Below are 13,150 nucleotides of genomic sequence, written 5' to 3' on the forward strand. Positions count from 1 at the left end.
TGGCTAAATTCAACACGCTCACGGCTTGCTAGGCTCTAGATGTAGGCTCTCTCTCTCTCTCTCTCTCTCTCTCTCTCTCTCTCTCTCTCTCTCTCTCTATATATATATATATATATATATATATATATATATATATATATATATATATATATATATATATATATATATATATATATATATGTGTGTGTGTGTGTGTGTGTCAAGTTCTTCCCTAGACTCTCATCCAATACATCAAGTTCTTACCTCGACTCTCCTTTAATATGTTCAAATTTTGGGGCGTTCTTTCTTTCCCTTGGAACAAGCTGTACTGCGAGCTTCAACATACCCCTCCTAGGTCTTCTTACGAAGCTAGAGACACTCTGTCGGTGGGAAAGCTCTTCTTAATCTTGCACCGACTTGCCCCCCCCCCCCCCCCCCCCCCCCCCCCTCTCTCTCTCTCTCTCTCTCTCTCTCTCTCACACACACACACACACACACATAAAACGAGGCAACAATGAATAAATTTCATTTTTAAAGTGTATAAAAATTCAGACCACTATTGCTCTATATGATGGTGGATTATAACAACCAGAAGATTGGTGATTTGAATTTAGCACCGTTTAACGTTTACACCTGCCAAAAGCACTACTTTGAGAGCATCATCCTCATAGATTCGTCATAATTCACCTATCCATCACCATGAACATCTTCCTCTTGAGCCATTTCGTCAACCTCTTCATCTATCAACTTCTCTCCTAGATTTGTCTCATGACTCATCACATGGTGAAGCTCTACAGCATAAATATGCCCATTCTGGTCCTTATCGAAAACCTTCAATGCTTCTTTCAACCCCTCCTCAAAGTCGGTATCTTTCATCTTGTGATCCATCAAATTCAAGAACTAAGGAAAATGGATCATCCCATTCCCGTCTGAATCCACTTCATTGATCATCTCTTGTAGCATTGATTCTATCAGGTTTTGTCCAAGTGCGCACATCACAGTACCAAGCTCTTTGGTGGTGATATTGCCCTCATTGACATTGCCAACTTTTGTCGGTAGGAGATTGAATGCTTCCTTGAAGTCCGAGATCTAGTCTTCGCTCAATTGCTCAACCATCGTCCTAAGGAAAGCACACACATAAGAGGATGTAGAAGAAAACAAAAGAAAACATGGCGAGATGTAAGAAGAAAGATGATGAAGAGTGGTGAGTTGTGAGGGCGAGGAGGAATGACGAGTTGTGAGGAGCACGATTCTATCTCCCTTTGAGCTTATGAAGGTGGACCGTGGGGGTCTTTGACTCTCTCTCTCTCTCTCTCTCTCTCTCTCTCTCTCTCTCTCTCTCTCTCTCTCTCTCTCTCTCACTCTAGATAACAAGTTGGTTGATTGATTGTTCACAGCATGTGATATTAATACCTGTTTAAGAAAAAAATACAATCGGTCACAAACAAGGAGAACCCATGCGATCATCCACAGCCTGATCAGCTACTACGCCCGTTGGAAGATGGGTAAGGGGACTCCACTGTCAGTTTTGTTTCGGTGCTGACCACCAAGGCCAGAAGCTCGAAACGTGTCCATGCGACACGCGAGAAAAGAGAGATCTCCGAAAGTGCAAGGTAATCAGCATGGGCCTCAGTTGGGCGAGCACCACGTCGCTTGCTCCAGTCTTCTTGCTCTGAGATCCTTGCTTCATAAAACTCCTCCTCTCTCCGAAACCACTCCTCATCTTCAGCCTGAGTCTTATACCACTCTTCATCAGGATTGGGCAATGGACTTACGCCTTCATCTTTCTCCAAAGCAGCAGTCCCAAAGTTCTCTGAACCTGATTGAAACGATGAGTCTGAGAAGATATCTCGAAGGTCCCACTCTTCGTCATTAGTGACAGCTGTTGGCGATGGGGTGGTGTGACACGCCCTCGTACTATTCAAGTTGACAAGTGGTAACTGGGATGTCAGCGAAATGAGCCTTCTACGTGAAAAGAAACGAGGTTCAACCAGTGAAGACGATGAAAATAGGATGAGCAAGAACATGAAGAAACACGGAGGCGGTTCAAAGTCGCCATGACGGCTAGCTGACTGTGCCTAATGCAACTCTCAGCGAATTTCAAGCGGAGCATGGCAACAGCTACATCGTGTTCCGAGCTGCCACACGGGCATATTCTCTCTCTCTCTCTCTCTCTCTCTCTCTCTCTCTGTGAGAGATCCAAAAACTCCTAAAAACATCCCGCGGCACTGCGGACTGTTTTTGAGGAGTTTTGAAATGCTTATAACTTATAAGCAAACAGACATACTCGAGGTCTAAAAACTCGTGAAAACAGTCCGCGGCACCGCGGACTGTTTTGAGAAGTTTTGAAATGCTTATATACTCACTGTAAAAGCAAAACATCGACTTCATCCCTCCTCCTGCTAACCAGACCTTAGCCTGAGAAAGTTCGAAAGCAAGCCTGTGTGCGGACAGATCAGTCTCTCAAGCCCAGACGCACGTGCACCTGCGCGCACGCACGCACACAGAGCTTTGCGAGAGACTGACAGAGAGAGACCCTCTGCAATACCGAGAGAGAGAGAGAGAGAGAGAGAGAGAGAGAGAGAGAGAGAGAGATTGTTTGGCTATAGCATCGGATATTGCTCTCTCCCAAGATTGTACTCGGCTAACCTGTTCATCACATGCTGCTGGCTGTCCCCTCTCCAAGCCCTTGCCGTATCTAAAATAGCATGCTGCTCCCTGTGCCGTGTCGTTGGTCTCCATTTGGCCCACCTCCTCCTTGCATGCTGCGCGGCTCCACCCTTTGCCTAGCGCCAACCTTTCTTGCTTCTCTCATCGCTTGCTATTCACCAGCTGCCCACTATCGGCTCTCGCTTCGCAAATACCCCTCTAAAGGCTCTAATTCATGGAAATTCCCAAAACACGCTGCAAATTTCAAAAATTTCCAAAATACCCTTTATCTATTTTTGTTGGATTTTGAAGATTTTATCATCTTTATTTCTTTTCGACAATTGAGATGCGTTTTTTAGTGCTTGGCATGTAATTTGTCACAAATTACCTAGCAAAAAAGGCAATTATGTCTAAAAATAATGAAAGAATTTAACTCCAAAGCCTACATAACCAACTCGAATTCTAGTTTTAGCATATTGTATGATAGACAATCAATCTTCTTATGAAAAACTACGAATTTTTTTATTTTTGGACAAATTTAGTCTCACAACCAGAGGTAGTTTGGGAATTTTTAAAATGTGAGGGGTATTTTGGAAATTTTCACAAATTAAAAGGGTATTCGGGTAATTTCCCTTTTATTTTTATGTTTTTGATTACCCTTTCACTTCAAATGTAGATACCGCTGAATAGGAGTGTATTCCCATGCTAAGGCAACATAGCTTTGTTGATGCAGGCAGTTTTGTTGTGTTCCCATTGATTTCGTTGCGAACTTTGTCTTTGCATTGTCTTATTCTTCTTCACTCCATCGTGGAAGATGAGAGAAGGTAGGGAGAGGAGAGGGGCATAGTTTTGCCAACTCTGCCAAACTTGGTAGAGTTGGAACTCTTGCGTGCAATGTTCTTACTAGGCTACCATGGTCGACGTGCAAATCTTCTATAAAGCACCCCATACATAACTCTCAACTTGTATTGCCCATAATCTCCATAGATTGCTAATAGCTATAGTGGAGATTCCTCTACTTGCTTGCTTGAGTAAAACTTCGAATGTCTCGCAAGTTTTGAACTCCTCAGCCGGCATGAGAGATTTAAAGACTCTGCTCTAGCCAACTTGCACACAAGCAATTCGTGCTTGAAGAGAAAACTTCATCTCTTAAAAAAACTTGTTCCCCCCCCCCAGCTCCAAGCAACACTATTGCTCCCTCTTAGGCGTCGTGTTTTGCACTAGCCTATTCGCTCTCGTGAATTGTGTTTCGCCTTGACCAGTTGCCTGCCCCGCCAACTCTCACCTTCCTCTGTTCGCTCATCGTCTCGTCACCCACCATCTACGATATTCCCTTAAGTTATCACGAGATATTTCTACGAATTCTCTTCAATGATTTATATTCAAGAATTGTAGGCACATAATCCTATTTTTCTCTACTAAAAGTCTATATTAATGATGAGATTCCTTTCTATGGAAGTTGCTAGGTTAATAGCCAAACTTTGGAATTCCACAAGATTCCTTATAATGAATCTAATTGGATTTCTTAGACTTGTGTCGCATGGGATTTCAATCGTCAGCTTTCACTACTTGCGCTTGTGCCCAACAACTCATGAAGTTGCATGAAGACTGAGAGAGAGAGAGAGAGAGAGAGAGAGAGAGAGAGAGAGAGAGAGATGACGCCTCTCGGTTGCTTTCTTGCAGTCTGACAGGCCTAGACTGAAGATGGTAAAAACTATCCTAATTGTTAGTCTCCAACAAAGTAAAAGTTAAAGATTTTTAAAAGATTTTGTGGGCAGTGGAATACATGTTTATTCCTCCTAATAAGGAATAAAACAAAATTGGAGACATCTACTAGGGCAATTAGTGCCCCGCAAAAAATGTACAAACTTTGGTAGGCAGCAGCCAAAACAAGATTTTATCCATCTTGTATCAAAATTTTAAAGGAATCTTTAATTTTCATTACTGCGTAAAATTCTATCAAGTTCTTTTGTCAAGACAAGTTTGAAATATGACATAGATTCCTCAAAAATTCACCAAAGGTAGACATTTTTGTGATACCTTGAAGAGAGAGGGGGAAGCCTCATTGGGTTGGTACACAACCATGTAGTGTGACTACTTTTTAGTTACCGAGAAAAAGACTGTAATTTTAATTTCATCCATTTTTTAAGCGGATTTTCTTCTTCAATCTAGTTTGGTTTTTTAGTTTTAAGCTAGTGATAATATCTTAAAAGATTATTTTTTCAAAAATTTCTAGTACCCAATAGTGGTAGATACATCTAAACAAGTTACATGATAGTCTTCATGTGGTATAGAGTGCATTTTGAGCCTTTGTATAGATATGGGACTGTCTCATTAGGCAGTTGAACCTTGTAGGAGAGTCATAGGGAATGTGTGTGATGTTTCTCACTATTCTGACCATCATAGCTCCACACAAAATCAAGAAGAGAGAGTGGTGATCAAGGGTGTGCCTACACTTGGGCTAGCAGGATTTACATGCTCCATTTAGAGTGACCTATTGTCAGCTCATATGGTAGAGTTTGAACAAAAGTCATCCAATTATAATAATGCACCTATCAGGCACTTGTAAGGCATGTAATGTGTTACAACCATGGGTCCACACCCTCAACATGGATAGAAGGGAGGATATCTCATCTAAAATTAGTATTCAATTGCTTCAAGTGTCATGTCTTTATGGTGGGTCTCGCTCGGTTTTACCAGTCGCTCGGTAAAGTTCGCTCGGCGTATGGTAAGACTCTCGCCACAGATACCCCAGCGTTTTTGGATTTCATCAGCACTTAGCCCTAGCGTTTTCCAGATCATCGCCAGCAATACCAGAATTTCAGCGTTTTCACTAACGCCAGCAGGCAGCCCCAGCGTTTTTGGTTTTCAGCCTCAATCGCATCAGATGCAGCAGCGTTTTCAGCTTTGAAGACGTTAGCAGATTCAGCCCTAGTTGGTTGCAGAAGATAGCCATTTTCAGCCCATTAAAACGCAGCCGAAACAGTCATTTTCAGCCACCGAAACAGCCCTGAAATTCAGCAGTTAGAAGATCACAGATTTCAGCCCTAAAGTCATCGTCGTCATCACCGTCATCGTCACCGGCATAGTCCCAGATTGCATCAGTCCATTGCATCGTCATTGTACCACTTTGTGCAATCAATAAGTAGACCTTCGGAGGAGGGTTTTACAACGTCTCTAGTGTCGTATCTCTCTTCTCTCTCTATCTCTCAGTCTCATACACTTGCACGCATAGTGTCCATTCACTTTGTTTGTGATCATAGCATTCTCTCATTAAGAACGGAAGGCTCTACCTTCCATAAGAACAAAAGGAACCTTGAGCACAGTTCGGAGCACTCATCTTGAGCAAAGCGCAAACAATCATTCCGCTGCACCTAACATTCAGAAAATCACACGCCTGAAGCTCTGATACCACTGTAACCGGGACGGCCACCACGTGCCAACGGAAAAGACCAGACTGAACAACTTTAAGCACTTCAAATAGCGGAGATGCACGACTCGAGACATGGAGTGGCGGAGTTCCACCCTGAGAGAGCACTAGCCCCAAACCTTGGCGCCCCTTTCGGTATTTCTTTATATTACTCGAACTGGGTACAAGGCGAGTATACTCACGCTCTGCACCTTCACCCCGAAAAAGTGCCAGAGAATGAGCCCTCTAAACATATTTAAAGGGCCTTGGCCTTGAAAAGCAGTTACATGAAAAGCTTGAAACTCAAAAGCATCTGGTCCAAAAGCTGACGCTGAAAATCAACCAACGTAAATCACGGAAATCCGTACAGGCTGCCACGTCAACGAGTCAACGTAGATTGCAAAATCCGTACAGCAGATGCCATGTCAACAATTTTCCATGCTAGAGTTTCAGTGTGTGTGTGTGTGTGTGTGTGTGTGCGCGCGCGACGAAGCACCCATCTGGGGACCCATCTCCTTAGGCTTCACCCCAAATCTAGCTGCCAACTCCATCAGAATGAAGTTAGCCTTGGCTTCGCTGTCGAAAAAGATAGGGACCTCCTGATCTATTACTTTTCCCCAAGCTCTGCAAAGCTCGGAGGACTCATCTTCTACCTGCACTCCCCTCACATCTCCTAGCAAACCAACAGTTGTCTCTCTTTTCTTTGACTTTTTGTCGTCATTTGTTTTGTTATCAATTTTGTCCAGGCAATTTGCTGCCATATGTCCCTGATCACCACATTTGAGGCACCTTCCCTCTTTGCTCCACTACTTTCTATGTTCTTCACTAACTTTGAAAGTCTAGTTTGGTTAATTTTCGTTTGTAGTTCCCCTTGGAGAAGTTCTTGTTAAACTTCCAAGTGAGGAGACCAAGGGTCAACCACCAAGTAGCCACTAAAAAGCACCATCGAACGAGGGATCCAACAATGTCAGCGTAGAAATCCAGCAGGGAAAAAAGGGGACAAGGATGACCAAACGAGCAACAGTAACACCACCGTCCAAAGGCAAGAGTGGAGACTCTTGACCCAGAAAAACCATCAAGCTGTCGTCATTGAAAGGAAACCACCACATTGGAGAGCCCACAGTAGCCACCTTCGCGGGAAAGAAATAGCAAACAAAAACGTAACACAAAACAAGCAACTCACACACACACGCACACATACACGCCCAACCCAGATACAAGAGAATAAACAAGCACAAAATAGGAAAAAGCAGGAGAGAAAAATGAAAAACAAGGAAGGAACACAACTCTCACACAAGATCACATCCTGCAGACGAGAGTACACAAGACGAGAAGAACAACATACAGGAAGCAAGCAAACAAGGAAGAGAGGGAAAAAGGGGGGGGGGGGGGGGGGGGGGCGGGCAAGAGTGCATGTGAAGAAACTGTCAACGGCAATCCGATGTAACAGCTTCCATCGAGGTAGGGAGACAGCGTATCAAGAGAGACACACGGGAACCTATGAAAGAAAGAAAATTGAAAATTATATTTAGCAAAGGACAAATTCAGATTATAATTTACTCTAAAACAGCCAACAACTTCTTTAAAATAAGTCGAACAAATGAGTTGAGTGAAGAAATGGAGTTCATCTACTTTTACAGAAATTCCACCTTGAAGTCATGAGTCCTATATATTGAACACTTTCAGTAACAAAGACACAAGACAAAAGCGCAAAATTCTATATTCCTAATAGGCTATACATTAGATCGTTATTCACAAAGTAACCATTTAGAATGAGTCTTTACAACCCAACAACAATTTAAACATAATCTTTAGAACTCAGCATCTCGTATACTTAACCACATGCGTTTTCATTCACCCACCATGCATAACGTGGCAAATGGCCCTTTCCTACTCAAGAGCAAACCAATAATTTTGTCTGTATTTTGTCCTCAATCAAATAAGTCTTCCAAAGTGCTAGTCTTCTGAATTAGTCTTGCTCAATAAACTTTGTGCAACTCACCTCTCGCATGAATTCATCCAAGCGCTCTTCAAGGAAATCTTGCTCGATGAAAACTTTAACAGCCACATCCTGTACTAGTTGCCACATACAAGTCAGGACAAGCTCTTGCCGTGTTAATAGGCAGATTTTAAACACTCCTAATTAACAAGAAAGCATTTTACTGACCGATCCATGCCAGTCAGCTCGATGTACAGTCCCGAAAGAGCCTAAAGAATTTCAAGCAACCACAAAAGCACCTAAAAATTTGCTCAAGTAATTTGCTCCCGCACAAAAATGTAAAGTCTAAACACAGTAATGGGCATCCCTACCTGCTCCAATGCGCTCTTTCACACTCAGATCTTCCCAGCCTATTTCCAGGCCATCTAAAGCCAGCGACAACTCCAAACTCTTGGCTTTGGAAACAGCTCCTTGAGATGTCTCAGGAGGATTTCGTGCTTCATCCGCATCCACTTCTGCAAATGAGGTATGCATAGAAGCGAGTTGACCAGCTTCAAATAAGGTCTGTTTCGGCATCCTGCTCTTATCTTCCGTACAGCTTTCGAAGTTATGTACAGCAGTTTTCTGCCCCTCAGCTACAAGGAGTTTTTTTGAGACACTCTCCTTCATTTTTCCAGATAACTGCTTGTGTAAAGAGTTGACATGGCCATTCAAGAAGGTGGCTTGATGAGTCCCAGAAGCCCTATTGGCTAGAGAAGCAATGCTTACAGCGTTAGCACCTGGCTTGACAGTCTCGCAACAAACCGTTCTTGCAAATGAAACATCGTTTAAAGAGCTTCCGCAGAGAACATGACAGCCTTCCCTTTGATCTGATTGCACTACAAAAAGTTACAACTAATATAAAGTGCCTTGGTGACAAAGGAACAGCATACATGAAGAACAAATTACTACAAATCTAAAAGGTTTTTAAATAAATTATACGTTATGTTTGCCTGAAAATCAAGCACTCGAAGCAAGAACTTTTGGCAATAGTGTACCTGTATAGAAACTTTTGCCACGGTCAGTACTGCTCTGCCCTTCCAGCCCACCACTTCCCGACACTTCTGACTCCTTGAGCTCTGGAAGCCGAAGGGGTGATACAATACTTGGTGCAGGTCGGTGTTTTAAGAAACTTTCAGGACAGGACAGCTCTCCTGGACTAGAGATTAAATCTACCATGAACTCCCTGCATAAAACAGGACAATACTTTTAAAAATGCAATATTTTTAGAACGAATGCTCCATGAAGTACAGCAGATCAATTGACAACTAGAATGAACTAGCTCTCTGTAGAAAATAGGAAAAGTTGACCTTTGGCTCCCACACAAAACAAGACAAGAGACACCATCGTCATGCCCACAATATTTGCATCCACGAGCAATCCGACAAGGCAAATTCACACTGTCAGCCAGCGCCTGCACAAGCATAGACCACAGCAATGAAACTACCATTACACCTAATGTAAACGCCACCATCCTGATTAGAGATATCCAAGCAGCAGCTTTGCTTCCCAACTCTATTGGTATGCATGGGACTACTCTAGCAATTTGCTCTTCATTGAAGCATTAAGGCAAGAGGGTTTGCTCTTCAAGATGTAAGCATGATCAAAACTTATAAGAGGCACCAAATAAGAGTGTATATGCATCACCTTAAATAGTAGAGCCCGATGTCTGCAAACTCCTACAGAGACGCTCCCGATAGGGAACACCACGCAACTCAGGCACTCTTTCAGAGCCTTGCTGCTGGCTTTCCACCTAGGCATAAGATCTCCCACTTCACTTGCAACTTTCCCCCTTGTTGATATTGAAGACAACAGAAGCCAATAAGCAGAGCAGGAAAGCAGCTATACAAAAATAAACTTTTCCTCATGTAAAGTACCCTTAGCAATTGAACTTTACTTACCCCATGCTCTCAGCCACGAGCTTCCCTAAAAGTTTGGCCAGCTCCCTTGAATCTGCAGCTGTATAAGCAAAATTGAAAGCCTGATTCTCCATCTCACACAGATGAGCATCACCGTGCTTGTCAATCACAATAACCTCCATCATCGAATCTGATGGGTTTACTGCTCTTAACAATTCTAACGTTGGTAGGCGGCCTCCAGCTTCGTCAGTATGACTGCACAGTTTCCAAATGTAGGGATTCATTCCCCAAATATGAAAGAAACCGTCACGTACTCGATCAGCATAGCCAAGACTCCCATTCACCTGTAAGCAATATGAAGAGACAAATGTCTTAAGTGAAAAATACTCGGTGTTCTTATGAAGTTCAAAGTTCACTACTACTGCCTACATATCAACCCATTCCAAAAAAATCTATCACACGTAAGGGTGAATTGGAAATACTGTCCAATGTATAAAACCCCCTACCCAAAAACGCAAAGTGGTTGCCTGCATGGAGCTACTTCCTGCAGATAAGAAAAAGGGTTGAACTTCTGCATTATAATTTGGAAGCATAATAGGTTCTTCAGTGATTTCGGCTTCTGCAACAACACGCAGAGCTAGAGTAAGTTGCAAGTTATAGCTTTGCTCAGTTAGCTGAGCCCAGCTTTGTTGTGAGCTTGCACTCATCTGCTTAATTCCTTTGCCACCATCTGGACCCTCAGCCTGAGTACCAAAAAGTGCCGAGTCACTAGCACTGAAAGAAACAGTTGGCGAGATACTTGACAAGGGGACATCACTGGAAAACAGGCTGTCAGTACAACTGCCACCACTAGATTGACGCTGCAAAAGAGAGCATGAAGCTGGAAAGCTGCCATCCTTGGACCAGAAATTGTGATCATTCACTTGATTCCTTGAGTACTCTCCTGCAGGCAAAATAATAAACTAGTCCTCAGAATAACATCAACCCATGAAATATCCTGCAAATTGGGCCCACCTACCTGCTGCAAATACAGGCACGCGATCGACGAGCCCTAATCCAGACCCTGTTAAGGTACGTGCACCTGCAATGGATAAAGAGAATCGATCTGCTGCAACGCAAGAATTCCACTCAAAATGGCTGGTGCGAGCCTTCCCATACTGCGCCCCAAAAATACTTTCTGAGACAAGTGGATGGTTTCTGTCTAAATCAAGACCTTTGTCAATACTGGAAAGTTTGGAATTGGAAGAGGGAACCCTGTCAAGACGAGGACCATTATCATGAATGCAGGAGTGTGTTGAGTTTGCTGAGGCATGGACATTGCCGGGCAGGGGCTTGATGTCTGCAGCGGTCTCTGTGTAGGGCTCCAAAGGATGATAAGGCATATCGTTTGCCTGACTGCTTAGCATCACATAGTCGGACCTGCGGGAGCGCATCGCACCAGCTCAATCCTGATGATACTGTAACGGCTTTCTCCACTTTGAGCTTAAGAGCAGCGTTGCTCATGGCGCGCAACGTCTCAGTAAATTTCCCCAGATCTTGCTACCGTTGACTGCACGCAAGCAAGCGTGCACACAAACAGGGGACAGGATGCAAAATGATTACCTAGGAAGAACGAAGTCCGTAATGGCAAGCGATCTGATGAGTATTCAAAAACCTGGGTATGGCAATGAAGCTTCTCCAGAGTTGTCAAAATGCGAGGGCTTCAGTTGGAAAACTTGAGCTACAGCGAGCTGCAAGCTGACAGCCCCATTTTCCGATACGATGAACCTTTCAGGCGATGGCGAGAGGCTGGGAGACAGCGAAAGAGAGAGCTACACGTTGGGATGCTTGTTTTGTTGTTTTGCAAGTGACCAAGATGAAGACTTCAGCAGGGCGGCCATGTCCCTTGGGTGCTCCCAAATTCTCTCATGACATTTTATTAGGCACCATTTCCGTCCCATGGGCCATAGGATGGCCATGTACGTTGTATTTGTCTCGCGAAGAAATGCCCAGGAGCAATTGCCTCAAAGTAGAGCACCCACATGCTGAGTGTGGATTTTTTTATTAGATGCTGATGAAGATCTTTCACTTGGAAATTGAAAAGGGAAAAGGAGATTAATTTCTATTTCTACTGAAATAGAAGCTGCTTATTCTAAACTAAAGGAAAACTTTCTATTTCAAAAAAAAATTAATCGACATCAGTCTGATATCTCCGTAGCACTCTCATTCTCTCTTACCTTCCTCCCCCACTCTCTGTGTCATTGAGTGCCGAAGGCTCTCTCTCTCTCTCTCTCTCTCTCTCTCTCTCTCTCTCTCTCTCTCTCTCTCTCTCTCTCTCACGTGCATGCGCCTAGGTCGAGGTCGAAGCATGGACTCTCTCTCTCTCTCTCTCTCTCTCTCTCTCTCTCTCTCTCTCTCTCTCTCTCTCACACACACACACACATACACGGGGTTCAACGTGCAGGGCACGACCCCTTTGATGCCGCTCCAGAACATCGTCAATTGTCGCCTGGCAAGCCTGCGAACCTCCTCGTCATGTCAATTCAAAATGCCACGTCATTGGCATTTTGTGTGGCATTTTGTGTGATATAATATCTAACGCCACCTTTTGTGTGAGTGAAATATTTTTTTTATAGTGGAAGCCATCGTGCCTCATTAAGGGAACCTTCACCATGACAAGCCTTCATCCTTTGACAAAGTTTTTGACTGCTACACGATCACTTTGCACACTATAATCTCAAGAGAGGTTGGTCCTTTGACAACGACCTTTTCACATTTAAAGAGCCACTCAAGTATCATGACCAGTAGAATTGATTAACAATGAAGTTACAAGGAGAGTGTGCAACTAGAGATATCCGGACAAAATGGAGGGTAAAAGCCAACTTATCTAAAAGTTGGACTTTTGTTATAATTTTGGCAAAAAACAAAGACTTGCTCGACAAAGAACTCCAAGAGCAAGGGGGATGGCCCATTTGACCAAACATATATGCTCTCAATCTTGCCTACATGTGTGGCACATGTGGGTTGTGTGTGCTCTTCAAAGAGAGAAAGGGATGGCATTCGAATTGGAAAAGTGATGTTTTTACTTGATGGCACAGAATGAGGACCAAATACATGCAAGGCCAATAAGGGACAGAGGGAAAAAGGCAGCTTTACAAGAGAAAAAGGGGAAAAAGCACATAGTGAAAATTGATATAGAAGAATTGACCGGGGTACAAAGTAGGGGATGAGACAAGAGAGAAAGGTCTTTTATCTACAAGAGCGAAATGTGATGCAAGCGGCCAAGGGAGTTCACTC

General features: G+C 43.5%; 2 protein-coding genes and 1 pseudogene across 3 annotated transcripts in view; all 3 read right to left on the reverse strand.

Moving 5' to 3' along the window:
- LOC147458375 (serine/threonine-protein kinase CTR1-like) overlaps positions 1-11,807 on the reverse strand; it is a 33,040-nt gene extending 21,233 nt beyond the window's left edge. The window contains exons 1-9 of one of the 2 annotated variants that reach the window (XM_086513029.1): positions 10,893-11,807; positions 10,381-10,817; positions 9,917-10,218; positions 9,663-9,807; positions 9,326-9,429; positions 9,014-9,201; positions 8,348-8,845; positions 8,205-8,245; positions 8,040-8,108 (exon numbers count right to left, since the gene is read on the reverse strand). In XM_086513029.1, the coding sequence (XP_086369155.1) occupies positions 8,040-8,108; positions 8,205-8,245; positions 8,348-8,845; positions 9,014-9,201; positions 9,326-9,429; positions 9,663-9,807; positions 9,917-10,218; positions 10,381-10,817; positions 10,893-11,307 (2,199 nt within the window). In that variant the 5' untranslated portion in view covers positions 11,308-11,807. Of the gene's footprint in view, positions 1-8,039; positions 8,109-8,204; positions 8,246-8,347; positions 8,855-9,013; positions 9,202-9,325; positions 9,430-9,662; positions 9,808-9,916; positions 10,219-10,380; positions 10,818-10,892 lie in introns of both variants that reach the window. The other variant, XM_086513027.1, reaches the window with a different exon arrangement.
- On the reverse strand, positions 205-1,118 carry LOC147458376 (calmodulin-2/4-like; annotated as a pseudogene).
- LOC147458377 (uncharacterized) lies at positions 1,263-2,618 on the reverse strand. Its single transcript, XM_086513030.1, has one exon. The coding sequence runs from the start codon at positions 2,004-2,006 to the stop codon at positions 1,458-1,460; it is 549 nt and encodes a 182-aa protein (XP_086369156.1). The 5' UTR covers positions 2,007-2,618; the 3' UTR covers positions 1,263-1,457.
- Positions 11,808-13,150: the final 1,343 nt, after the last annotated feature.

This window comes from Adiantum capillus-veneris, chromosome 5, assembly GCF_014529385.1.
Source record: "Adiantum capillus-veneris isolate H3 chromosome 5, ASM1452938v2, whole genome shotgun sequence".
Classification (NCBI taxonomy): domain Eukaryota; kingdom Viridiplantae; phylum Streptophyta; class Polypodiopsida; order Polypodiales; family Pteridaceae; genus Adiantum; species Adiantum capillus-veneris.

Coding starts and splice junctions, on each gene's coding strand:
- LOC147458377 (XM_086513030.1), bottom strand. CDS start 2,006: ATGTTCTTGCTCATCCTATTTTCATCGTCTTCACTGGTTGAACCTCGT.